Here is a 26,995-nt window from a genome sequence, read left to right as displayed (position 1 = left end):
CTCTTTGTGCTCTAGCTTTTGCAGGAGAGAGAAGAAACAGAATACACGTCAATGAATAAATCTGAGGCAAATAAAGGGGGAAACGGTTAGACCTGGGCAGTGGGCTGAAGCCAGCTGTTGGCCCTCCCACCGGGCAGGAAAGAGGTAATTCATTGCGGGAGCAGCTCACGCAGGAACCAATTCCCCTTTTAGACAGTTTGATAAATGAATCACTATTCAAATTCAATCTACCTGGGTTGAAATTAAAAGAGCATAACTCCAAAGGACACTTGATACAGGGAGTCTTTCTTAAAGTGCTTGCCACTTAATAGCCAAGCCCTTTTAAGAGCGATCCGCAGCCACTTTGCCTCCCCCTCTCCTGTCTAAGAGTAAGAGCGCCCTCTTGTGTCAAGATGCTCTGATACAAAACAACACACTGACAGTGTATAGTTGATAATCTCGATTTTATTGCTATCCATATATACATATACATATCTTTTTTTCTGTAATATTTATAAAGCTTAAAGCATAAGGGTCACTGTGTAAACAAAGAACATTGAAAAAAGACTAAACTGTTCATTTTTTGACACCGTTACAATGATTTGTTGTCTTCTCTCAAAACATAAAAGGCATGTCTCTTCTCTCTACTATATGATTGAACCTTTCAACAGCATTGTTCTGTAGACATCACCTACATGTTAAGTACAAAGCAAAGCAGCAAGTGTTAATCAAACTCTAGTGACTAATCATTAAGAGGGAGTACAGTACATATTGCTTCCACAAGACTGCATGATATGATGATTGGAGGTGGATATACAGCATCAGGTATACTTCAGCAGATTAGCAGCTGGGTAGTATGACTCTATGCCAGCCCTCAATGAGATCCAACGTTGGTGAGGTGATGTGAAATGGATCTATGGGAAATACATGTAGTCCCCTAAAATAGGCCTGGGTTGCCATAGTGACACTGCCTGGGGTCAACAGTGTTACAGAGAAGACAAACAGCACTGACGTGTTTCTGAAACACAATAACACACCAAAGGTCCCATGGATGAGGTTACTATCTCGCTTCAACAACTAAACATGTTACAATGCAATTAAACACACCGTCACTGTGCACAAAATGTCATTCACATTGTCCAACAGATAGTTTTGATCTTCTATGGAAATTAAGACGAGGCAGAACAAAACTTAACGACAACTAAACAATTGTTTTCTAAATTGTGTGTCAGGTTTGTAACTGTGGTGAGCGATAGTGACCGCCGCAGATTATTTTTGGTATGTGAATGATAGATCAGTGGTCTGATAAACAGGAGTTACAATACATTTTGACAGTTGTTGTAATACACACACCAGAGAATACCCTCATTATACAAACATCAGAGAATACAGAACACATGTATTCTCTAATGTCTTCAGAAAAATCAGTAAAATCACAATTTCATTTGTATTTTTTAACAAGCATCTATTTAATTAAACTGAAAAAAACATGTCACACATAAGCAAATGAAATGGTATCACTTAGGTGGCAGTGGTCAAATTCCTCTCCCCTGTGTGGAGGAGATTATATAGTTTCTAATAAGTGCAGGGAGGCCTGGCTAACTATTTCTCACCTCCCCAGAGTTATGGCTGCAGAGCCTTGTGCAGTACCAGGCTTTGGTCAGTCAATTATACAGTACTGCCTACTGTAGATCAAATGTCTGGTCCACTGTGTGCCTCTCTGTCTGCAGCATTATTCTGATTTGTGTCTCAGTTATAAGGACGGCCACTGAACCAAAGTTATCATTCAAATAAAATGGTGCATTTGGTTAAATTAAAAGTGCAAAAAACTTTTGGAATTCAGTCATGGAATAGGCTAGTGGTGATGCAAGCCTTTCATAAAGGGTGTGCATTTACATAATGGAGGGAAAATATTTGGGGATAAATTCATTGTGCCACATTTCAGCTCAGCAGCAAAAAGGCAAATTAAGTTAAGTCTAGACCTATAGAGCTAGCACAGTACTTTGAAATTCTTAAAAAAAATAAAACAGGCACACAAAATAAAGCGTAACGAAAGACCATTCAAAATGTCAAATGAGTTTAAATCCATAAACCAACAAGAAACACAGACCCATATCCAGGTATGCCAAATAACAGCGATGAGCATTACTCCATTTACTGAGGGAATGAGAAGAACACGTCTTTTTCATTTGGGGCCATTACCGGGGAGAGAACGTGCATACACACACGCACACAAACACACACTGGTCATATCAAACGTCAAGAAACGTCAAACTCATAGCCACAGACACAGGCAGACTCCAGTGACAGACTGACAATTCAGCATGGAGGAAACTCCTCATCCCTCTCTTCCTCTCGTGATGGTGAGATGAGGATCATGTTGCCCCTGGATACTGACACAAAGTCAATTTTACATTTTCCTTCACAATGGCTAGGTTGAGGATTGCAAAGAAGGATTAGCTGACCCTTGACCCGCATCAAAGAGCACCTCATCCGCTCTCCCCCGAACCTCCGCTCCTCGAGGTCACTCGGTGCTCTCCTGGCCCAGCTCCACGTCCTCCTCGCCGGGCGTGACCTCCTGCGCGGCACCCTCTCCCTGGAACAGCTCCTCCATCAGCTGCTCTCCGGCGCTGCCGGCCCGCGAGGCCCACAGAGCGGCGCCCTCCCTCAGGCCCAGCGAGCGCAGCAGCCGTGCATAGTCCACGAACGCAGCCCCGATAAGCTTATGTGCAAACGCATGTCAAGGAGAACTACTGGATGAGACATGACATATGGGTCACACACTGTAGGCAACTTCAACTCAAAAAGCCCTTGCATGCCTCATGGGACATAAGAAACAGCAGCACAATAAAATATTCTAACATTTAATTTGATGCTCTTCAACTGGCTGGGTGGGCTAACTTATGACTGCTGCACACTAGAGGATTGTTGGGCTGATTTACACTGGATTAGCCCATCCCTATAATTAAAGGGGAAATATCGATCAGAGCTTTAGTCGGGACCGATGGTGGGCACAGATTATCTGGTGGTGTGAGGGGTTTACAGATTCAATCTTAAGGACAGTGATCGACTCGCAGACTGATCTGAGTCGTGTCGATACGGTCAAGTCTGTTTGATATTTACGACCAGACATCTGCAGGGTCCTGCAGTGTGTGCGGATCAGAAATTCATTCCAAGAGCCGAGCCAATGAGAGCCCAGTTTACAGTGAGGTGAGGCAGAAGAGTGATATTAAAAAGTTATATTAATGGTAATAATGGGAACCTATTTAAGGTGCTTGGAATTAAAAACACTGGGAGCCCCTGTCCTTCAATGAATATAAACTGACCTATTACTAATATATTACTACATACTTAACATATACTAGAAATATTAACTATAAACTACTAGCCTAGCTAACTTTACATTGTCTGATGAAGCCAGCCACAGCTTTACCCAAATTCTCTTCATGTGTTTGTTTTGAATGGTGTTCATGTACTGAGGAAGGTCGATTTGCACTTTTTTATGAAAGCATGATCTTGCAATTATCTTTTTAAGTCCTCTTTTTGCGAGTAGTGTGCGGGCTTTTCACCATTTCACTCAGTGTGCGGGGAGCATGGGAAACGTAGCACAATGTGTTCTGTGGAGCAGCTAAATTGACCTGCGTTGTAAAAGCTCTCTGCTATCTACTCCATGTCTGCAGCAGAAATAGAAAGAGTTAGCAGCGGAGCATTGTGAAGGCTATGAATGGACCTTGGGGGACAGTAATGGGTTTCTGAAAAGGATATTGGAAGAGTCGTTGGCCTCCATCACCCCATACTTCAGACAGGCTTCGATAAAGAGCGCGGCACGATCAAAGTACCTCATACTGCAGGAGATGGAGGGAGGAAGAGAAAGACAGAGGCAGAGGGAGAGGAAGAGAGAGCTATTGTCAGAAACTGGCATCATCCCTGTCTTAATGTCTGAGATGCAAAAGCATACATCAATCCTGTCATCTCAATGCTTTTCTAATTCATTGCGGGAGTTTTTGCTGCCAGAGGCATTTCAGAATACAGGCTGTCAAGAGGGAGGGCAGGTAGATAGACTCTTATGGCAGATCAATACTGAGACAAAAGATGTTGGGTCAGATCAGATCGTACTGTAGCATACACCATGTGAAGTGTCCTTCACTGCGCTCAGAAAAAACAACATGAGAAGACTCAACCGTTTATGCTTCTAGATGGAGGGAGAAGTGACTGAAGGAACAGGAAGGTCAAGAAAAAGGACAAATAAGTTAGATGAAATTCACTATGAAAGAGTGAAAGCTAAAAAAAAAAAAAAATTTACTCAGGAAATCACAACAATGAGATTTGATGGATGCATGTGAGAAAGCTACAGGGTTCTTATCCCATACTTTGCAAGACCTTAATTCTTAGACAATGCAGAACTATGACTCGTTGTTGTATGCGTCTGACTATATAGGCTGATAATACTACTGATCCATAATAATACACACAGTCTGTCTCGGAGAACAATGCGCAGTGCGATGGTGAGTTTACAGACTTTTTGTTTTTTTTCCGCTTTTTGTGTTTTTCCATACTTTTTAAGACATGGTAGAAAGATGGCTTTGAGGGAACCATAGAGAGAGAGAGAGAGAGAAAGAGAGAGAGTTGGTTCTTACCTGTGGAGCATCTCTCCCACTTTGTGAAAGCAGCCCAGGGAGAGCAGCACCAGGATGGCCTTGGACTTCTGGTTGACCTGGGGCGAGCACAGGTGCTCTGCCCAGCGCTTCAGCACGTCTGAGCTCTCTGCTGGGTTCAGACGCACCTGGAAAACACACAGCAAGACGCATGCAAGGCACTGAACCCCCAACTGCTTCAATGGGGCTGCTCAGTGCCAAACGGTACAAGACCGTGGTAATGCTGGGCAGGTCCCAGGTGTGAGTGTATGAATATGAGTAACCCTGCTTCTGCACAGGGCCCCTAAGCTGGCTGAGCATCCCAGATATACTCGTAATACTACTGCAAATAATAATGATAGTAACAAAAACATTTTTTATATAGCTCCTTTCAAAACACAGTCGCAAAGCCGTAAAAAACAACAAAACAGATAAAATCAACAGTGAAAGCAAGGAAAGAAACATAAAAGTACCACAAGAGGGAGGTCAAAATCAGTTCATAAAAGATCATTACATACAAGAAAATCTATAAAAAACGGTAGACCCATCCCCCCCGGCCCCATTTTTCTTACTTGTATTGTCGTATTATACTATATGGATTTTTATTGTCTTTGGACTGTTGTATATCTTAGCGCTGTCTTGTTATTTGTGATCACGTTTTAATGCTGTAAACTATCAACAGAAAAAAACATCTCCCTTACAACACGCAACTGCTGTAAATAACAAAATGCAAGCACTCGCACAAACACACACACACAGAGTTTCAGTTCGAAGCATTCCACAGTATCTGATGCTGCCTGCTGATGGACGCTGTCATGCTGAGTTACCTTGGCCAGCCAGGCAGCGCGGTTCCACTCCCCATAGGTCTGCAAGTAGCGGCAAGCATCCGCTGCCTTGTCAATCAAACATAACAGCTGCACTCCCTCTGACAGAGAGGGAAAGAGGAGGGGAGGGGGGGGGGGGGGGGGGGTTGAACATATGTGAGATGGAGGATTGATGGCTCATCACTTCCAAGGTTGGCTAGCTCTGGCCAGAGCCCAGTTGCCAGTCTGATGATTTTTTCCTACTCTGTAAGGTTTATGGCAGTAACCACATTCTTATTCCTGTATCAAATCCATTGATCACAAGAGTGTCTGCAAGCTAACAGGCAAGAGCCTTTTAATGCCAGTTAGAATGAAATATAAGACCAATTCTTCAATTGAAATAAATGCAAAAATGAAAACTGTAGACTGTTTCTCATCAGCAAAAACAGCACAACAAGGAAGCACAATATAAGCGATTTTAAGTTTCTAAGACTTAAAACAAAAAATATATATTACTATATTTATCTGTATCCAAGACATTTTAAGGCCTGGTGTTTAGATAATTGAATTGAATTAAGGCTTTTTCAGGACCTGCAGACACCCTGATGCACAGTGAATGCTGCCCACACTCATCTTACAATGACAGCAGAGGAGTTTATCAAAGGTATAACTATCATAACCCTACCTGCTAGCTTGCCGTTGGCAATCATGTTGGTGGCCACCAGTTTGATTGTGGACTGGGAGGGGCCTGAGGAGGTGATGGTGGTCACTAGGCAGGCCTTGAGCGAATCACAGTAGTAGCTGGGGTTGTCGGCGCTCGTCTCCAACAGTAACTGCACCGCCCGGTCCGTCTGACAGCGAGAGAGGGATGAGAAAGCAAAGAGAGGGCCGTGAAGGTAGAGAGAGGAATGAGGCATCAGGAGCGCAGGCAGGTAAACACGGGGGAATGGAACGAGAGAGAAATGCGCGGAGAAGTTATGGTCATTATCTCGCTTTTCATCTGGTATGCCTGCGTGCTGCAGATGAAGGGCCAGGTTCACGCTGGAATCTAGGCAGGCCGGCCTCTGCCTGGCTGCCCATTAGAGGACTGCACTTCACAGCCATTCCGACACCCGGTCTCTAACGACTCCCTCAGAAGTCAGTGAGCCTGCTGATTGCAGCCTGTGATTAGAGATGGAGTGATGGCGCTGGGAGGGAATCACAGCGAGAGAGAGAGAGATGGAGAGAGAGAGACAGAGAGAGAGAGAGGCAACTCCATTCCCCACAGAGATGCCGGGGAGGACAGAAGCAGCACTCATCCCCCATCTTGCTCCATCAGGCTCCACAACGCCTACGTGTCTTATTTACTGTTATCACAACACGCAATCAAGGCACAGCTGAGGAGAGTGTCTGTGTGTGAGTGTGTGTGTGTGTGCGTGACAGAGCTAAGTAGATGGTCCCGGAGCTGTGAGTGAAGGAGATGATTAGAATAGCGAGCGTGTCACATGTATTTGTGTGGATGCTGGCCTGCATGTACTGCTGAATCAATGTCATATGGGGATATCTGTCAAAACGACTTGATGGGTAAAAGCAAGAACTTGGAAGAGTTCACCCGTTCAAACTTGTTGTCAAGTTGTCAAGACACCACGATTAAAGTTTTATGTAGACTTTTGGCTGCTCCTGATCTGCTTGTTCACACTTAACACACATGCAATTAGTGAGTGACACATTCGAGGTCATGTTTTACAGTGTAGTAACCATTGTTATGTCAGCCACAAACAAAAACATCCAGCAAGTAGTGGTGTCCTGCCATGGCATTTTAGTTGTGATCACAAAATGACTCACGTGATGAATATCAGTCATCTTGTTTGTTTTATTTGAAATTAATAGATTATTCCCTACACAGGCTTTTCCTTGTTGATGTCAGATTTCATGAAGCCGGAGAAATCGGGGTCCATCGCCAAAACCCCAAATTCCCAAGTAGGATTTACCACCGGAACTCATATCTAATGTCTCTCCCCATATGATGTGAATGCAGCATATATCTGTATCCTCCTTACAGGTCTAGGAGACGAGTGTGGGGGCAGTATGGGTAGTGAAGTACTCACCTGACCCAGCAGGAGGAGCTGGTCGGCACATTTCTTAGTGTGTTCATAACTGGAGCGCTTCACCTCCTGCAGGTGAACCCGGTCCAACTGGAACTTCTGTTGCCCAGTAAAGGGAAAGAGTCAAGTTTACTTCCTTTCATTACAAAGTGCTTTACAGAAAGAACACTCAAACGCAATTCAAAATGAGACGAAACAAATAAATCCAACAATTAAAGACGAGGTCAAAGCTTGTACATGTGTGTGTGTCTAAGAGAGAGAGAGAGAGAGAATGTGTGCCCGGCATAAAAGGGTATAAGCGGAGTGGTGGGAATGGGAAGAGAGAAAGAGATGGAGGACAATTATAACAGGGACACAGAGACCAGAGATGGAGAGTGTCATTATACAGTCTTTAAAATATTCAGGAGTTATCTACAGCAGTGTTTCGGGTGCCACAGCCTCCCACGTGGCCCTCCCTATTTGGCGGCGCTCTCTCCGTGATTTCATTTCATGTTCCCCTGATGGGACATCCGATTTTTTGACAGAACTAAAAAAAAACAAACATGTGCGCGCGGTGATTTCGGCGAGCAAATGAGAGCTGCGAAACGTCGAAACTGCATTGTCTACGGATCGACGCGATAGATTTTCCGAAGCGCAGGAGCTCATCAGTTTGGGGGGAAAAAGATATGAGAGAGAGACGAGATAGAGGGAGAGATGGTTAACAGCGTTGAAGAGAATGAGTTAGAGGGAGACTTTATTTATGTGTGTGTGCGTGTGCATGCTTGTGTATCTATATCTAACGGAGAAAGATTTACTTTGTTTTGTACTTTGTGATGATGAAGTCTTCTCCGAGTCACAGCCATGGGCATAAATCCTCACAGAGATGCCAAATGAGTCTAGTAACTTTAGAGCTGCTCTGTATTGGAGCCTTGTGTTTTAGTTATTACGGTCTGGCTGCTGTTGACGCCGCTTTATGACGGGAGACAAATGCAGCTGCAGACTGTCTGGGTGGCTCTTTGAAACTCTTAGCTGTCTGATCACTGCATGTCCCCTCATTAACAGGGAACAGAACTTTCATGAGGACAGAATGGTGCACGCAATCCCTAAAAGAGTCTCAAAATCACTCTGGAAAGATTTTTTATTTTAAACTTTTCAATAAAAGGGCCTCTAATGACTGAAATGCGACGGTCCATTTGTACTGTGCTCTGCTACTTCAGTCCTCAATGCTAAACTAAAAGCTACTTGACATTTCTCATTAATGGTTATTTGTGTTCCATCCAAAAAAGGGGAAATGTTCTTTCCTCTGCATGCTTGGCTATATCGATGCGGGCTTGTGGGAATAAAGCCCGGACCCAGCAGAAACCAGGGAACGCTTGTCTTCACACACACAAAAGGTGAACTTTTTAATTACTAGGCACACTTTTTCAATTATTCCTAGAAGAGTAGAACCGTAGAAGTTTGACACATTTTCTTTTTCGCTGTTGTGTCCTGGAAATTTGGGCAAAAACACAAAAGAATGTGGGGCTCATCAGGACTACAAAAAAAAAAGAAAAAACACCGGATCTTTGATTAAAAACCTCCACTGTCACCTAGGCAACAAACAGGCGGATGTCTCCGTTCACTCGGCTGCGAGGCTGCCATGCCAACCGGCAGAGTGATGCAGGCAGACACTACAGCGCAGGACCAATCGATGAGCATCTTCTGAGGAAACTTTTCTGACACTCTACAGAGCGAGCCGAATCGATAATTAAAGCTTTGAGGAGAAAAAAAAAAAAGGTTCGCTGCATTGTTTATCAGGGCTCGGCACTCTTCCAACCTCTCATTCCTGCTGTTTCAGCTATGTCATCAATGAGGCGCATTGATCCGGACAGTGACCAAACACTACACAAAGAAGAGGATTTGTTTTATTATTATTTTTAATTGTCGGTACCTCAGTGCAGTTTGAGTCACTGTGAGGTGGGGGGGGGGGGGGGGTGAAAAAGTACAGCAGGAGAGTGAAAGAAAGGTTTGACCTCAAAGGCTTAAAGTGCGAACTGCTCCCTCAAGCCCGGGCTTAGAGAGAGAACAGAGGAGATACACACTGTCATTAATAATGGAATGTGCCGTCTGTGTGTGTGACCGGAGCAATTCTGTTGACACTATGGGTGGCGGGGGACAGTCTGGTGGTGTTTGTCTGTACGTGGTCTGACTTGAAGACACTAATCGCCGCCTCTGTGCATTCCCTAAGGGCCTTTTTAAATGTTGGCTGCCGGGACCGTCCGCTGGTCTCTACTGTCGCCACTTACTAAGCGCTGTAGACTTGTTTCACTGACCTGAAAGTAAGAGCTCTCACACAGGGCGTCGTGGCAGATGTCCAGGTGGTTGTGGGGTGAAGGCGGGGCTCCCTCGCTTTGGGCCTGGCCCTCCGCCGCGGGCACGCTGAGCTGGCGGGCCTGGGCGAACGACTGGAGGTAGTGGGCCGCCACCGTCCAGAACTGGAGGTCCGACTCGTCCCCGAACAGCCTGCGGTTTTCGCCACAACCAACAACAACGTATCAGCCGGGCCAAGAGAGCGGATAATGTTCTCTCTGGAGTAAGTCAGTCAAATTCTGCATTCTGAGTCATCATGATGCTGCACTCCCCTAGTAGTTTGCTCACTAATGACCACAGTTCCCGCATCTCCCAGCCCACGCCTCGCTCCTACAGCGAGCCCCCACCCCTTCCGCATCTTTCATCCTTTCTTCGGTTACTTTCCGCACTGCCTCCTTTTAACATATTTGCACAGACACATAGCTGTTGCTAGGTTACCTTTCCGCATTAAGCAAAGCCATGAAAACTTGCTTGGCTAGATGTAGAGACATTATAGGATCTTGAGCTCTCTGAACGCAAGGTGACAGTGTTCATCTGCACCGAGAGGGACCTTAGGAATTTCCAGGTAAATCACGGCTTTAATAATGGCATGCAAACACGAGGGAGAAATTGCATTTCAGCTCAGAATGGCTGTTCTAGGTTTGTCAGATGCTCGAGGGAAATGAGAACTGGAGCAGAGACAAGATTGGAGTTGCTGACACGGGCTCTCATGTCTTGCTTTTCTGTAGAGATACAGAATCAGGGCTGTACAGTTACGGCTAAAATAATCCCAATTATTTTCCTAGATATTTTTTATCTCTTGATGATTTGAGGAACAAATTCTTTTGCACTTTAGGAACTTTTAGCAATTTTGGCTTATAATATTACATCTTACACCGGCATCTTCACTAACTTCAACTATAGTACACATTCTGAATGAAATTAAAATGTTTCAATAGTATTCATATTCCACAATTTACAAATGAGGAAACTTAATTTGTGATATACAATTATATGATTAAGTGCGCAACCCTGTAGAGAAAAGCAGTCTATCCTGATCCATCTAATTACATCCAATCCTGTTTAATTAAATCCTAATCCATCAGGAAAAAACAAAGAGGCTGATGAATTGCTAGACTGCAACATCGAGTGGACTGCCAGATGCAAGTTTACAATGTATTCTGGCTGCCTGAACTTTGTGTTTACAGTTACTTACATTATACTGTGTTGAGTTCTACTGTGTTGCGTTACCTTCATGATATTAGGGCTGCAATAATTCATCAATGTCATCAATTGTATTTACATAGTCGTCAACTACTGCATGTTCATAATCAAAGTGCATCAAAGAATGGGAATACAGTTAAAAAAAAGCATGGGAATACAGTTAGTGCTTTGTTCACTGTGCAGAGTTGGACACCATGGATGATAGAATGAGAGCTAATTAGCTTTACTGCAAAGAAACAAAACTTGCTTGCAACTGCTACCTTATTAATGGCCAAACTGCTGTTCTCAGCTACAATGTTGAAAAAGTTGTGTTTACAAAATTAGTAAATTAGTCATTTAGATTAATCAATAACAAAATAATCTTTAGTTGCAGCCCCAGATGATAAGTGATATGTGGTCTTGTTCCAATGGCTCATTTAACACGCAACGTTCTGGCTGCTCCACAGAGACGAGTACAGCTTTGGTATTTGTCATATGCGCATAAACATAAACAAAAACAAAAACAAAAACAAAAGCTGAGCTGAAACAAACTACAATACAGGCAACTACCACAGCCAAACACTAGTATAGCAGGTTATAATATCTACTTTTTGAAGTATATTTGGTCTTTTTTATAGGCCTTTTTTTGATTGAATATCACAGCATATGTGGATTGCCTTTCACTTAATGATTTTTTAAATGTCAATATGCCAGAAAACAACCAATATCAACTATATTTCTCATTATTTCAATGCACTATATGAGGATGAGCGAGTGCGTCAGCCATCGAGAATTTTTGAGCTTGGGCACTTCCATCGGACACGACGCGACCCAAGGCAATCCGGGCAGAAGAGCAGCTTTCATCCATTTCAAAGGAAGCATTCCCTTGATGGCTGATGGCAATGCCTGGCACTTGGTGGCTGTAGTGGAGCTTGGGGGTAACAGCAAACCAATTCCTCATGAAGACAGCGAAGTATATTGAGTAAACAGCGGTAACCCCATGCTGAGTTGTAACTCACCGTGAAACCAAGAGGCAGCGCTGCAGCAAGCTGAGCTCGGGGTCCTGCAGCACACTCTTCATATCACTGGGGAGCCAATCAGAGACAGACAATCAGAACACAGTAAGAGCCAATTAAACTCCTCACACACAGCAGGCCCAGTCTGGCTGATACTGAGGATTCCTCTTATCTGTCAGCTGATAGAATACATGCTCCTCGGGCCTGCTGTCTACACACAAAGGACCCTGGGACACCGGCTGGAAGCCTGGAGCGCATAAACACAATGAGACACTTGGCACAGATACATCAGCATGCACAGACAGACACAAACACACACACAAACACGCATGCACCAACAACTGATGCTGTTACACTCTATGTAGACAAAAAGACACTGACAGTAAACATCCCGGCATGAGCTATGTAGCCAATATGCCGTGGGAAGACAGAGGAATCATAACTCACTTAGACAAGGAGTTGAGCTGCTCCTGGATCAGGCCTTTTATCTCGTCTTTCTCACTGTAGTCCCTGGAACAGAGGGATCGAACTCGGTCAAACCACTTCTCACGTCTCCCTAAAAATAAAACCTGACCTGATATTAAATAGGAAGCCGGGAACCCGCTTGTTAAGAGAAGTCAATCTGTGGTGTCGGGCAATAATAATAGATAACTCTCTTCTAATATTTATGCTGAGGCCAGGGAGCGTCCTCGGGGCGCTGCTAATGTAGCTGAGTGACTTGTGATAAGCCACGCAGCAGGCAGGGTATGTGTGTTTAACGGAGGAGAAGGGCGCGGCTAAATGGGGGATAATTACATTAGGCCACAGTTAAACATGTAGGAAGCTATCTGACAAAACAAAAACACACTCCCGCTCTATCAGGATAGCCTCTGTTGGCTCCCATGTCAGCTTGTTTACAGAGGAGAGTTGTTTACACTGGTGAATTGGTATTTATTTTATGGCACCAATCAACGATACTACAAGTACTAGGGCGGCTGGCAGGTGTCATGGTGATAGGAGATGGTTAGAACGCCTCGGGGCTACAGTAGTTTGTTAGTTAGTTAGGAATTTAACTGAACATGTGTCACATAACTGCACACTGTGTGGGTGACTGGCTGTGATGTAGTGAGGCTCAGGAAGAATGTGTTCAGTTCAGTTCTCCGCAGCACAGGAGCAGTTTCCCTGTCGCTGAAGCTCATAGCGACAACGAAGAGGACAACTAGGCTCTTTATCACGGTGTAGCCACACTTTCCATCACTTCAGTCTTGCGTTGACATGCTCACTTTGCCGCTGTGTGCATCAGCTACAAGGAGACTGCTCCTGTGCTGCAGAGAACTGAACTGAGCAAACTCTGCCTCCCCCTGAGTCTCACTACGCCACACACAGCAGACCAGGGAGGAAATGAGAGTGAATGTGAATTCTTCTCTTTAAAAAGAAACTGGGAATCAATAACTGGAATCGATAAGGTAAACATAATTCAGTCTGGTCTGGACCCTCTGGTAAACAGTATCCATGTGTTGCGTGTCTATGTGTAATTCCTGATTGTATGTTCTGAATCCGTGAAAATTCCTCGCTGGTTTGATCCTCTGTTCTCACCTGCATGTTTACTGAATAAACTACTGGCAAAGGTGACAGTTTGACTGGCCCTTGAGGGGATGGACCAAGGGACTGTGTTCATCCCTTACACCTTTATCCCTTTAACTTTTACACTTACACTTGAGTGATGTCCATGGTGAAGGTTCCTGACCAGGGCTGCAGCAGAAGGAAAGCCTTGAGGGTGAGGGCGGCCCGGGGCAGCAGCAGGTAGGGACACCACACTGGGTCTGATCGTCCCCAGAGACAGATTCAGAATAGAACATTAGGCGATGGCTGTTACTGTCATCATTAGTCATATCACCTCATACGTCATTATGCTGTATACTCATATTAATGTGTAATTGAAAAAACATTTAAGAGCAAAGAATTTCCTATGCATTGTGTAATTATCCCACTCCCCTACGCAATCTTTCTTTCATTCTATTGCTTTCTCCCCTCCCTCCCTCACCGGTCAGGTCCTGTTCATCCATGCGGTAACTGGCGGACTTCATGGCCATCTCCAGCACTCGGATGCAGCCGTCGTCGGATGCCAGCACCACCTTGTCCGATGTGCACCAGTCGATGTCCAGGATGCGGTAGTTCACGTTTCGACCGATTCGCATGCTGCTCACCATCTGGACCTGCGGGAGGGAAGGACGGAGGTGGCGGCACGTGATGATGCAATGCTCATGCTGTAATGTAAGCTGCTTTTAAAGTGTCTGCTGCAACTCCGGGGAGGTGGAAGTTGGACCGTTATTCTACAAAATTGAAAGGGGGAATGACGGACGAATGCAGGATCATTATTAGATTCAATATAAGCCTGTCAAAAACTGAGACTGGCCCAGATAGATTGCGAAAGTAAACTCATTTGTGCTGGATGCAGCAGGAAAAACTTGGTGGACAAGCAGCCTTTTCAGAGAGAGTTCTCCAGAACGTCTCTCTCTGGCTTGTTTATGGGCGCTGTATGGGAGTCATTGTAACCCAGCTGTCAGCAGAGCACTGGAGCGTTTCAGAGCTCTCCCCTCCCTCCCTCCTTCCCTCTCTCTCTCTAAGGCTGTTGCTCTCTTTTTCTCTCTGCGGCTTGCTCCATCTGTTGTCTGCCTTTACTACTGGGAAGAGAGTACTGTATCTTATCTTGCCCCCCCCCCCCCGTAAGAAACCCATCCCTCCGCCCATACAGCGGTGCTCCATTGGGACCACCTCCCACCACCCCGCCGCCCCATGCAGCTGACACCCTTACACCACAGCATCTATCTGTGTCCACATTCATCTTCCCCTCAATATATTATAAGCACGCTTTGCTGCTGGGTAAGCTCAGCCCTAACTAATATTGTGGCTTGGCTGAAGTTAACAAAAAAAAGAAAAAGGCCAGTCTATGACATTAGATCCAATGATGAACTGGAGCGCTTGCGAACTTGCCAGAAGGGTTCTTAAATGAGGTATAATGAAGACTGTGCAGAGAGAGAGTTTCTGAAGAGATAATGACGACTCCAGTAAACAAAGTTAAAGAAAAGGAGAGGGTGCGTGACTCTTCGAGGTATCAGGATCATCTATCTTGCTAGGGTTGGGTCTCTAAGTGTTGGCGGAGAGCTTTTAAGGCTTGTGTGTGTGGTTTTGTACGGCACACCGCAATGATTCTTTAAAACAAAGGGACAATTACAGTGAGTGTCCTATTACTGTAAACACAGCTGCTTTAAGAGAGGACATTAGTAAAAAAATAAATATATTTATATCCCACTGCAACATTGTGGTGCATCAGTGACTATAGTCCCACTGGAACACATTAATCCTGCCACTGTAAATCCTGCTATGGGGAGTTTCAGAAACTTTCCAGACCATTTCCTTTCATTTGAGTTATGTGGTGTTGTGCCATCAAGCAATGCAGGCTGGGCATTTTTACGATGTATAACAACAAACTGATCCATAAATCAACAACATCATTTTTACACGGTTGACATATTACTTGGCGACTGGCAAGGGATCGGTGTGCGGAGCCGTACCTCTTTGGTGTCCCACACCTCCGCCCCGTCTGTGTACATGACCAGCAGCTTCTGGTTGCCCTTCCCCGGGGCAAAGCGGATCTTCTTCACCCAGCCGCGGTGTGTGGGGATCCCCCTGGGACAGACAGCAGTATCGGTCATTAAACACCCAGGGGCACACCGACGCCTGTCCCCACGCGTTACGGAGAGATGAGACTTTACCTGGACAGACGGGCCTTGAGGTCCCAGAAGTTGAGGTTGCCGTCCACGTCTCCAAGCACCAGGGTGTCTCCTTTCCAGGCGATGCACGCAATGCTACCCATACTGCCCTGCAACACAGGAAGAGAGGACAGATACTCACTGAAAGAGAAAAAGCAGGAAAGAGAGGGGGGGGGGGGGTGGGGGGAGCAGGGAAAAACGGCTAGTGAGACACACACTTGCTCGTAGATTCCCATTCAGATCATGTATTTCTAGATTGCTCGTGAACCAAATACAACCAGACAGACCAATCACTGGGTGTTCAAAGTGCAATCTCAAACGGAGAAACAGCTATTCCCGAATCTATAAACACATCCTAGCCTCGTGAAATTTGATCTGTGAGTGTGAATGAGAACAGGAAAAGGAATTAATAAAAAAAATCGGTGGTAGCCAAGTGGTAAAAAAGCGAGACGTTGCTGAATCAAAGCAATGCGACACCGTGAAGATGTGAAGACGTTAAGTGTCAGCTCACCCTCAGTGTGTGCGCACCGGATGATGGGACAAAACTTTTTAGGAGAGTTTCCGTCAGTTTCCTGACAGAGATATGAAGATCCTGTATCATCCTGAAAGGATTATAAAACCTATGGGGTATGCAAATCTTTGAGCAGTGAATCTGCAGCCGTCTTGGAGATAAGGCTTTAAATCCCCAGGTAAACCTCTGCTGTCTATGTGGCAAGAATGGTTGCAGGTGGTGAGCAAGCAAAACACAGACTGCTTAACAACCCAATCTGCTGCTCAGAAATGGACAACTTCAGAATTTGTTACACTGTAGTGGCTTGGCTTTAGAATTCTGTAGCAAGATGATGCTGAACAATGTTCATGTTTTTTTTGCCAGCTTAAAATGAAAAAAGGAAATAAGTATGGAAAAATGTGTCCTGTGTGACAGGGCATGAAATTGTGCCGTTTTTCATAGACAAAGTTGTTGGCAATCAACAACAACAACAGAAGGCCCTATATAATCACTCAACAAGAGGCAATTACACAAGAACATGAACAGACAATCAGTCCAAGAGAGTTACCATAATTCTTCCAGTCAACGGCTTTTCAAATAATAGCTTGATTTTTATGGTGCTCTGGGAGAAAAATGGATGCTTTGACAAATAAACACCTTTCTTTTATTAACGGCCAAAAGATTCTTTGTTATTGGCGACGCATCAGCATGTAAAACCATCAAAACATCGTGCTGCCTTGATATTATCACTGCATCTTGTAGTCATCCAGATGTCTGTCTCCAATAATAGCTTGTCTCCATTTGCCAGCCCGGGCATTTTGGCTGTCAAAGGAAATTAGGAGCCGGGCCACTATTAGAAGTCTTACAGGTAAATACAGTAACAGCTTTTCATCTAACCTCGTCTTCCCCTGGGCCCGAGTTGGGCTGTGAGGCGCTGGAGAGAACACGTGCGCCTTATCTGGGACAAACCGATGGCACATTTCAAGGCGCTCACAAACACACACATACAGTTGGTGGCATGTGCAAGGTAAAAACAGAAAACAGGTTTAAATCTGGAAAAAAGTAGGCTGCAAAATTTAGTTGACAAACCTTCAGCTTGATTGCATGCTGTTTATGACTGTGTGTGGCACTTTAGGTTGGCCAGGTTTTGTTGCGGTGCCAACAGCAATATCATCCCCCACACAAGCAAAAAAAAAAACCCTGAGAGGACACAGGATGCAAAGAGTGACTGATGCTTTTTACTTTGTGGAGGAGGAAATTGTACAACCGCTCGCCTACGACCAGGAAGCACCGGGGTTTGTTTTTTTTAGCTCCTTAATGAGGTAAAATGCCGAGACAAACACAGAGGTTTGACCTGAAAAAAGGGGAGAACTGGGAAGGAAATGTCTTGAAACATTCTGCTATCGTCCTTCCGTTTTCTTTGGCTTGGGGCATGAAGAGTGCATACTGCAGAAGAGGCAACTTTGAGACAGCAGATGCCAGAGCAAGGACAAAAGAAAGAAAAAGGACATAATAAAAAACTGTTGATGGATTAGACCTTGATTAAAAAAAAAGCGACCGAACAATGAGGGATGAGGGGGCGGGGCTGTGGATGTGTGAAAGTGAAGGATGTATGGGGGACAGTGAGGGGCACATTACTGAGGAAGAGTATAGATTAGACAGATTTGACGGATTAGACAGACAGATAGATACAGAAAGAGAGAGAGAGAGAGAGGGGAAAAACAGGTAGAGGTAGTGGTGGGAGTTGCACTGAAGGAGGCAGAAATCAAACAGGGCGAGGATGAAAGAGAAAGAGTACACACAGAAGTAGGTCCCTGTGTATATAAGGCATTGACAAAATATGAATTTACATGAAGAGAGATAGAGGGAGATGGGGTGGGGAGGTGGGAATAAGTTTGACGACCTTGAAGTATAGTTCAGGAGGATGAGAAGACAAAAAAAGAAAAAAAGAAGAAATGAAAGAGAAGCACAGTCTCTGGACTCACGTCAGGGGGGATTCGTGCTCCGTCTTTGACTGTGTTGCCCTCTACAGTGATATGGTAGACCTGCCCGTCTGTGTCGGTGAATACGAAATGCTCCCGGGCTGAGATGGCCTGGCTGGTCTCTGACTTGCTCTCTGCGTCCTGCAGGAGACTGTAGTGGAGGCAGAACACACACACACACACACACACACACACACACAAGTATAGTCAAATCCCTCAGGTACACATAACTTGACAGGTTTCTTACACTTTCTTTCTCCAGTGAAATGTCTTGACTGGACTTGGACATTTTGGTGTTCAGTTAGATATCTGCTGCTGATGGTGGCAGGGGAATATCATTATCACCTATGTCCATGTCTTTCTATGGCTAGAGATTATTTTTCACAATAACAAATGTGACCCAAAATGGGAAAACAGGCATATTGTGTTGTTTTTTTGGTTTGCATGGATTGTTGATTTTGCATTCAGAGCATTAAAATGGTAGGCTATATTCCATAGTAGGGGATTACTAAGTGTGTAAGTGTGTTTTGATCAAACTTCTTAATAAACAGATAATCTGTAAAGTTAAATGAGCCACAGGTTCATGGCGGTCACAATAACCATGGGTCCAACCATGGGATACATACATTTTTAAAAAATATTGGGCATCGGCAAGTCAATATTGTGCACCTCAGGTATGATGGAAGCTCTTCCCTGACAGCTAGTGTATAAGTATTTTATATAACTATCTGACCAGAGAAATCATTCCGGTGTGGTGTGGGAGTATTATAGTCAGCAGCTTCAGTCTGTAAAACCTGCAGTGAAACCCGTCTCACCTTGCCTTAAGGAGCTGCTTATCCACCTAAAAGAATTTCATTAGCACGGGTTTCAATGGAGCGTTTTAGTGTTGCATGACCAGTCTAAATGCTGTTTCACATGCTTTTCGACCCTGACAGGAATAAAACTCTGGGAACCTTGAATCCTGATAATTTTGTGGATTTCTCTGGCATGAAAAAGCCAATCGAAAAATCGAAAAATATCAGTATCAGCTTCCAAAACACATATGGGTCTAAAAAGTGAAAATAATTCCTACTACATATATATTGGCACTGAACATCCAGATTTTTTCATACATTCCTCAGATATGTTTTGTGAAATTACCAAACTGGGAAACGATGCAATTTATTTTCATTCATAGGAACTGTGACTTCCAGTGAGTCGAACCTGATGACGGAGGATTCGACGCTGCTCTGCTCCGCATCTGAAACCGTCTGCCGAGCCATGGCCTCCCTCGCTGCCATCTGCTTCTTCTTCAGGCTCTTCAAGTTGTGGGATGGGGACCACTCCTGTTTATACACACACACACCCACGCACACACACACAGATGCAGGTACCGGGAAAGACACAGGCAAGCAGACAAAGACCCAGACAAAAACACATATGCAAACACAATAACACACCATTAGAGAGCAGAAAAATATACAAATAGAGACAGGGGGAAAGAGAGTGATTTGCACACAGATGCTCACATAAATAAAACTACTACACAGCAGTGCTATTTTCCCCCGGCCCTTCTGTCTTACTGCTGGAAGATTGTGACTGTAGCCCGTTTGGCTGGAGGTTGCAATCAATATGGAAATGAGGCAGCAATAAGGGGCTGGGGGAGGCCAGCATGTATTATTAAGGTTACTGGGGCTGTTATTTGCACTGTGGAGGATTTTACAGCCCCACTGTAAAGTTTGTCCAGCATAACTCTTCTTTTATGAGCATTTCCCTGGCTTAATGAAGCTGCGGCTCCGTGCTGAGCTGGGGGAAATTTTTCAGACTAATCTTTCAAATGTCCCAGACAAACACTAAGAGAGGAAGGGGCAGAGGAGAGGGGAGTTAACAACTTGTATTACTGTAGCGGCGACAGTTGGTTTTGTTAATGTGTGTGTGTAAAGTGCAGACACGTATACATGCGGCATATGTGCGTTTGGATGAGCACAGAAGCATCGATGCGAGACGCGTCGTGCTCTTATCTTTCTACTTGCATAAATTATGAATAAAAACAGCTCCATTTCCATTTTTTCCATGTTGGATGTTGCATTTGACGAGCACCTCGCAGATTTGGAGCTGTGCAAAGGGCATCATACCCTTTCTGTAGGATATGTAAAGTATGTGTGTGTTTTTGTTTCTGTGTGTGGATTTGTCAGTACCAGTGCGGTGACAGTGGGGAAGTTCTTGGCCATCTCTCGGAGCAGGGTTCCTGTCCTGATGTCCCACAGCTCCAGGGGTTTGTCTCTGAACACCACCACCAGGTACTGCCTGAGGACACACACACACACACACACACACACAGTCAATCAATGCCACCTCACTTATACTAACACATGGGAATACACATGTTAAACCGTCTCTTACACCTCGTACTAAGCCACAAGCAGACCTTTTGGGCTGTATTTTCGTGAATCAACGGCACATGCCGCAAAACGCAGTCTATGGCACATGGCGCTGGCACACAGGTCGTGGTGACTCTTTGGTACTTGCGTGGCCAGCGGCGCACCTGCTGCGCAGTTAGAAACAGGGTGGGATGAGGAGGAATACATTATCTGTAAGTGTGGTAGGGGCTGGCGTCAGTCACGACCAATCAAATCACCGCTTTTCCTTCCCCATAAAGGCAGCGCGCTCTGTGCCATTGTGCCAGGTGCGATTTCATTATGGAGAGAACAGTCCGGAGTGGATCGGCCACAAAAGCTTCTCCCAAGAGGAAACCGGTGTCCTTGCAGGTGCAGAATTGCCACGAGTGAATATGCGGCACCTACTTAAATTAGATGGGGAGGAGATAACACATTTGGTTGCTGTGTTGCTCTGGTCCTTGGAGAACTGTTGAAATGGTTGAATGATATTAGGCAAAGAGCTAAACAGAACTGGTGGCGTACAGCAGGGACAGTTTGGCTACGGGAGAGGGAGGCATTCACCAGCCAGTCCCTGACATCTATAGAGGATGCGGCCACCTCCACACTCTTATTTTTTTCCTGCTTCAGGGATTTACATCAAAGTCAAATTGGCCGATATATCATCAACAAATAGGGTCGGCATGCTTTTGAATAGTATCTGTTCATGCGTGCATCAAATATATATATATATATATATATATATATATATATATACAGTACTGTGCAAAAGTCTTAGGCATATGTCAAAGAAATCCATAAAGCGAAGATACTTTCAAAACTAATGAAATGAAAAGTTTCTGAATATCAAAAATTTACAATAAACAGCAGTCTACTGACACACTAATGCAGAAAACAAATAAACATCTAAGACTTCTAAGAAATTTATATAAAAAATCTAGGGTGCCTAAGACTTTTGCACAGTACTGTATATATATACTGTATATATCAAAAAAATAGCACAGAACACAAGTGCGCCTTGCACCACTGACCTAGTCTGAGCAGGCGGGCAGTACAAGCACAAATACAGGTAATCCATGACACCAAAATTGCACTGCGCTGCTTGATTGTTGCTGACATACCTCCTACAGCACTCCCACTTCGGCGCAGTCATGTTTACAGCAAGTCACCAAAATACCAAAAACCTGTGAGCCTGACAAAAGCGCCACCACAAAAATAGAGCCCTAAAAACTGAGGAACATGAACAAGGACTTTCTTGGGCAGTTATAGCCTGAGGCTTGTGACCTGAAGTTAGCCCATTAGAATTCCCAAACCGCCTAGGAAAAACACTTCTGGCCAAGTGAATGAGTAACACTCTCCCCTCCCTTAAAAACTACCATCCAATTGCCCTTGAGCAAACTAGTGAACCTTCAGCAGCTCCAAGCCAACAGTGCAAGGACATTGTAGTGCTGGGCAGCTCCCTCTAGAGTGTGTGAAGGTGTGTCTCCCTCTCTCTGCAGCTACTTGGGAGACATACTGGGTGCAACCACGTGACTGGTGAAAGTAGCCGAACGCTAGCGGGACGTGTGGCAGGCAGTCGGACGTGCAGTGCGGTGTTAGCCAACTCTAGCGAATACGGAACAGGGCTCTAATTTTGAGGATTTCAACAACCTCATTGGGTGAGTAGAGTTAAATCGACTTTTCAAGTTTGTTTGTCAACTTCTTTCCATTTTCTCAACAAGACCAAGAACAGGTAAAATAAATGAACTGAAAGCTCAGCACAATGGGTCTATTCTTATAGCCCAAGAACGTACAAGTGAGTAATTACAAGAAAACACAAAAAGCCATGATGCAGAGAATGAAAGAGAACAGAGAGGAGGAAAGGGAGGGAGAGAGAAAGTAATATTTGTAATATTCTTGGGAATGTGTGTCAATCATATTTTCATAATTGCTTGACTCAGTTTATCTCCCAGGAAATGTACGCTTTAGTTTTTTTGACTATTGTTTGTTGAATGCATGACTCAGAGAAAGTTTTTTTTTTTTTTTTTTTTTTTAACTTTTTTGTGCCAATTTCTAAATTAAAACAGCACAGCAAATATCCAAAACATTTTGTAGTGACTCTTCAAAACACATTAAACATAAAAACAATTAGAATTGTTTAATGCAAATCTAAGTTGTTTCATTTAATGTTGTAAGAGTCAAATAACTAACCATGTAATCATTATGACACTGTGCCATGAATTCAATAACACGTTCGACTAGTGTTTGGCTATCTTCACTAGTCACATGGTCACACCCAGAATGTCTGTGTAACCTCTGCTGCAGTGACTCTCCCCCAGGCAACTTACCTGGTTGAAGAAAGTAATAAAAATAGAGGGAGAAAAAGCAAAGCAACAGTAAACTGGTTGCTCCTCTCTCTAAAGTTTCATTTCGGCCCCACAGCTCTTTCTTTCTTTCAACCATCCCTCTCTCTTCTTTCTCCTCTCTTTCCCCCATTAATCCCATCTCCACTCCATTCATTTTTTACTGTCTTTTTGTTTCCTTTTTAATCTGCCACCTCCCTCCCATTCTTCGTCTCTGGTACGGCGCGGTCTTCAGAGGGCCTGTGGCTGTCATAGGCTGCTGATTGGCTCTGACAGCGCCTCAGAAGGAGGGCAAGAGCGCTGCCCGGCCTCGTGGAGGAAATACAACCCCCGCCCCCCGGGCCCTGCCCCCCCCCCCAGCTGATAGACCGAACTGAACTTTAATCAAAAACAGCAGGAGGGGAATGAACGGAGAGAGAAAGACAAGGGCAGGGGAGGTGGGTGGGTAAAGTGAAGGGTATGCGTGTGTGTGTGTGTATGAATATGCCGGGTGTATATGTGGATATGCAGTGTGATTATGTGTGTGTGTGTGTGTGTGTGTGTGTCAGGTACAGGCATGGGGGACAGGGAACCGTGTGGTGCTGATGGTGTTTGGTTTTGTTAGAGGTGGTGGGGGGGGGGGCAGGCAACTCACTTGAGATGAGACACTTTAATCATCTCAATGGGTGGCTCGTCGTTCCCTCGCTCGCCTCTGAATGGAAAGCATCTACCTGAAAGAGAGAGAGAGAGAGACAGAGAGAGAGTGAGGGAGAGGGGTGACAATGGAAAGCAGAAGACAGGTGTCTATCTTTGCACTGGCAGAGAGACCGTTTCATTTCATTTGACATTGGCGCTCCGGCCTCCTGGTTTCATCTCTTTTGACGGAGCGAGGAGAGCAAAGCCGCCGACAACTTATTCTCACCGCCCGGTCTAACCTCTGCCTTTCATTCCCAAGTTTCCCCCCACCGCGGCAGACATTATGCAGAATGCCAAAGACCCTCGGAACAAAACAAGAATGCCCTTCAGGTGTTATCGTACCGCATTTGCCTAAGGAAGTGCTGATCCGTTTTTGCAGAGGACACTTAGGAAGGTGGCCTGTTTAAAATATATAAGTGATGGAGCAGCCTGTTCTCAAAACTGATCTTGTGGGGGTTGAGGGGTTGGGGGGGGGGGGGGGGGGGGGGGGTTGGGGTTGGGGGGCAAGGTGACCTCCGACAGTTGTCTGGAGACTGCGGCGGTGTGTGCCTGAGGGCCCAAGCAGCCGAGCAAACTTTTAAGAAGTGTGTTTGTGTGTTTCTCTGTAGCCGTAATCAAGCTGTTAAGGTGCACTAGACGCTAATGCAGCCCTCCTCACCATTTCCTCCTTTGTTTCCTCAGCCATACACAGTGGGAGGGGTTGTGTGTCCTGATTACGGAGTCTCAATTACACCACTCTTCAGATCAGTCTGTCTGTGCTCCCTAATCAAAGCGGTTGTGTATCGCACACACACACACGCACACGCACACGCACGTCTCAAGGACTTGCATAGTGCATGGGCACAAGTGTACACGCAAAAAAAGGCAAACACATGAAGGCAGGTAGGCAAACACACACACAAGCCCAGATTTACTTTGGTTTGCGCAAGGAAGACTGTGCGCTATATCACCAAAATGGCCAAATCACAATGCCATGCTATTCACTAACCTTGTGTAATGAGTGGAAAGCTGCCTGGGAAAAGCGCTGGGAAAAAATAAATCCCTTTGCACCTATTATGGTGATGCATATGTAAATTATATGTAATGTGTACACAGTATATATTACGTAAATGTTGCCTACATAATAGGTATATCAAGATTGTGCCCAATTCACAAACATTTCTCAACACCAACTCCCCCAAATTACTGTAGCATATAAGATTCTTTGAAAGGTGACAAAGACTTTGAGCAAATAGTTTAACCATTCAGAATGGCTGCTATCATTGCTGCAAACCTCAGGCATCATCACCATCAGTAAGCCAGGCAAGCAAGAGGGTTTTCCATCCTACAATTTCAAATCCGATCATAAAACACTCCAATTATTAAGGATGCTTTAGGGTGCAAGGGTGCCACACGTGGTGCATTAGTCTTACAGCTGAAGCATGCAATTTGCGCTTGCCACTGGTGATGAAGGGGGCTATTTGCTTGCGCAGTGCTCTTTTTGAAGGCCACAACTTGATTTGCATACATTTCTTAATGATTAAGATGAAAACTCTTATCTCAAGCAACTGAGCCGCAGAAAATGTGCAAATCGCCCTCATAATGCAATCTTAGTGAATCTGGACCAGAGTGTCTGCAAGTTTCATCAACTTCAGCTTTGTAATACCTTTTTAATGCCGGTTAGAATGAAATATAAGACCAAATTTGCAACTGTAATAAACACACAAAACAACTGCAGACAGGTCAGGACACGGCTCTGTGTTATTACGCTGATTTATCACTGGAAAAATAGCATAACGAGACAATATTTCTAAGACCTCTAAAACTCAATTTAATACTGGAATGCTTTATTTAACTGTGTTCAAGAACTTTAAAGTTTATATGGCACAAATTTCAGGACCTGCAGACACCCAGGTACAGCCAGACACACACATACTGTACATGCACGCATTCTCACACACACACACACACGGCAGATGTAAGGGATGACAGTGCCAGGTCAACACAGCCTCAGTCATGTCTCCACGGGGAGCAGCTAAATTTGCGGTGAAGGTCTCCTCGGAGAATCTCAGTCACTTGAACTCGTTTGAACTCACTTGAGAAACTCTGAAGCGAAACAATTAAGAGTGCTGGGGAAAAGTGGCTGGGCCAGTAACCAAAGCTAATGCCGTGGACTGTTAACTTTGATGACTCTGCTGCTTAACAGAGAGTCATTAAGGAAGCGACTCGCCCTTTCAATGAACTGAGGACAAAAGCTCTGCGACTGTTAACCATTATACTGGCTGCATTTTTTATTCAGCCAATGCAAAGTCCTCAAGCCAAGCAACTGCGAGGTGTCATGAATCCTCTGGTTAGGCAGTCAAGAGGCCAATGATTAGAGAGCTGGATAAAGACAATTAAAGGGCTCTACAGTGATATTTTCTCCAGCTTTGGGTCAGATGTGGTCCTATGGTGACACAAACAGAAAGTTGCATATATGCTCATTTTCAATTTTTTAGTTTGTATATTTTAGGAACATATTGTACCAGAAAAGTAGAACTATAGAACTCGGAACTATGTGTTTTTCTGTCATATCTCATCCCTGCACTGTTTCTCTCAACTCTTTATATCCTACTTCTTTCCTGTTTTTTTCCGCCGGCACCTCCATCTATTTCGTCCCGACCACCCGTCACTCCGTCCTCTAATTACTCTCCGGCCCTGCTCGCTCTTTGGCTCGGAAAATGCGGCATTGTGTATTTCCACACCCGCTCCAGGGTCAATGGTCACCGGTGGTGCAGTAATTCCGTTGGCCCGGCGGTGGGCTAAGCCGGGGATATAAGTCTCTCTGAACAACGGCATGATGGGATCTCATTTTCAGAGCCAGACACCCTTCGGTGGTGCCCTCACACTGTTTAGCTTTGGACTTTAATTTGGAAGAGTGTGTGAGTATCCCCCGGAGAGCAAGAAGAAGAAGTCCATTAGTGAACCAAATAGAGATAGAAAGAAAGATAAAGAGAGAGAGGGAGACAGAGAGAGACTCAAGTGTCTACATTCTCTGTTGTAAAGGCAGCAGGAACACGGAGTAACATGCAAATTGCAAGAACCGAGACCAATACTAATGTACTGGGTGCTACACTCGGCTAGGTGTGTTCATTGTGTGTGTGTGTGTGTAAGCCTCTCACCAGTAGGCAGGTCAACGTGCTGCAGTTCGTTCCGCACCATGCCCATGTTGTTGGGAGCAGAAGTAGCAAAGGACAGGAAACTGGTAAGACTCACCCACTCAATCCCTCTGTGGAACAAATACACACACACACACACACACACACACACGCTTTAGTTCAAATAAAAATTCTGCCGTCTACCTTTGAATTCCTTTCATTTTATCCAGGCAAGAA

At 44.8% G+C, this 26,995-nt stretch overlaps 1 protein-coding gene across 1 annotated transcript in view; it reads right to left on the bottom strand.

Annotated features, from left to right (window-relative positions):
• Nucleotides 1–443: 443 nt before the first annotated feature.
• The window catches only part of wdr11 (WD repeat domain 11), a 53,263-nt gene continuing 26,711 nt past the window's right edge, over nt 444–26,995 (bottom strand). Inside the window, exons 12-29 of the mRNA XM_071922575.2 lie at nt 26,783–26,889; nt 23,602–23,677; nt 20,428–20,536; nt 19,454–19,575; nt 18,254–18,401; nt 15,782–15,888; nt 15,581–15,695; nt 14,050–14,221; nt 13,720–13,828; nt 12,474–12,536; nt 12,030–12,095; nt 9,792–9,981; nt 7,504–7,599; nt 6,102–6,267; nt 5,441–5,538; nt 4,617–4,762; nt 3,745–3,824; nt 444–2,706 (exon numbers count right to left, since the gene is read on the bottom strand). Coding sequence (XP_071778676.2) covers nt 2,504–2,706; nt 3,745–3,824; nt 4,617–4,762; nt 5,441–5,538; nt 6,102–6,267; nt 7,504–7,599; nt 9,792–9,981; nt 12,030–12,095; nt 12,474–12,536; nt 13,720–13,828; nt 14,050–14,221; nt 15,581–15,695; nt 15,782–15,888; nt 18,254–18,401; nt 19,454–19,575; nt 20,428–20,536; nt 23,602–23,677; nt 26,783–26,889 — 2,173 coding nt within the window. The 3' untranslated portion in view covers nt 444–2,503. The remainder of the gene's footprint in view (nt 2,707–3,744; nt 3,825–4,616; nt 4,763–5,440; nt 5,539–6,101; nt 6,268–7,503; nt 7,600–9,791; nt 9,982–12,029; nt 12,096–12,473; nt 12,537–13,719; nt 13,829–14,049; nt 14,222–15,580; nt 15,696–15,781; nt 15,889–18,253; nt 18,402–19,453; nt 19,576–20,427; nt 20,537–23,601; nt 23,678–26,782; nt 26,890–26,995) is intronic.

The sequence above is a fragment of the Centroberyx gerrardi genome, chromosome 15, assembly GCF_048128805.1.
Source record: "Centroberyx gerrardi isolate f3 chromosome 15, fCenGer3.hap1.cur.20231027, whole genome shotgun sequence".
NCBI classification, from domain to species: Eukaryota; Metazoa; Chordata; class Actinopteri; order Beryciformes; family Berycidae; genus Centroberyx; species Centroberyx gerrardi.
This window is presented reverse-complemented; position numbering and strand designations above follow the sequence as displayed.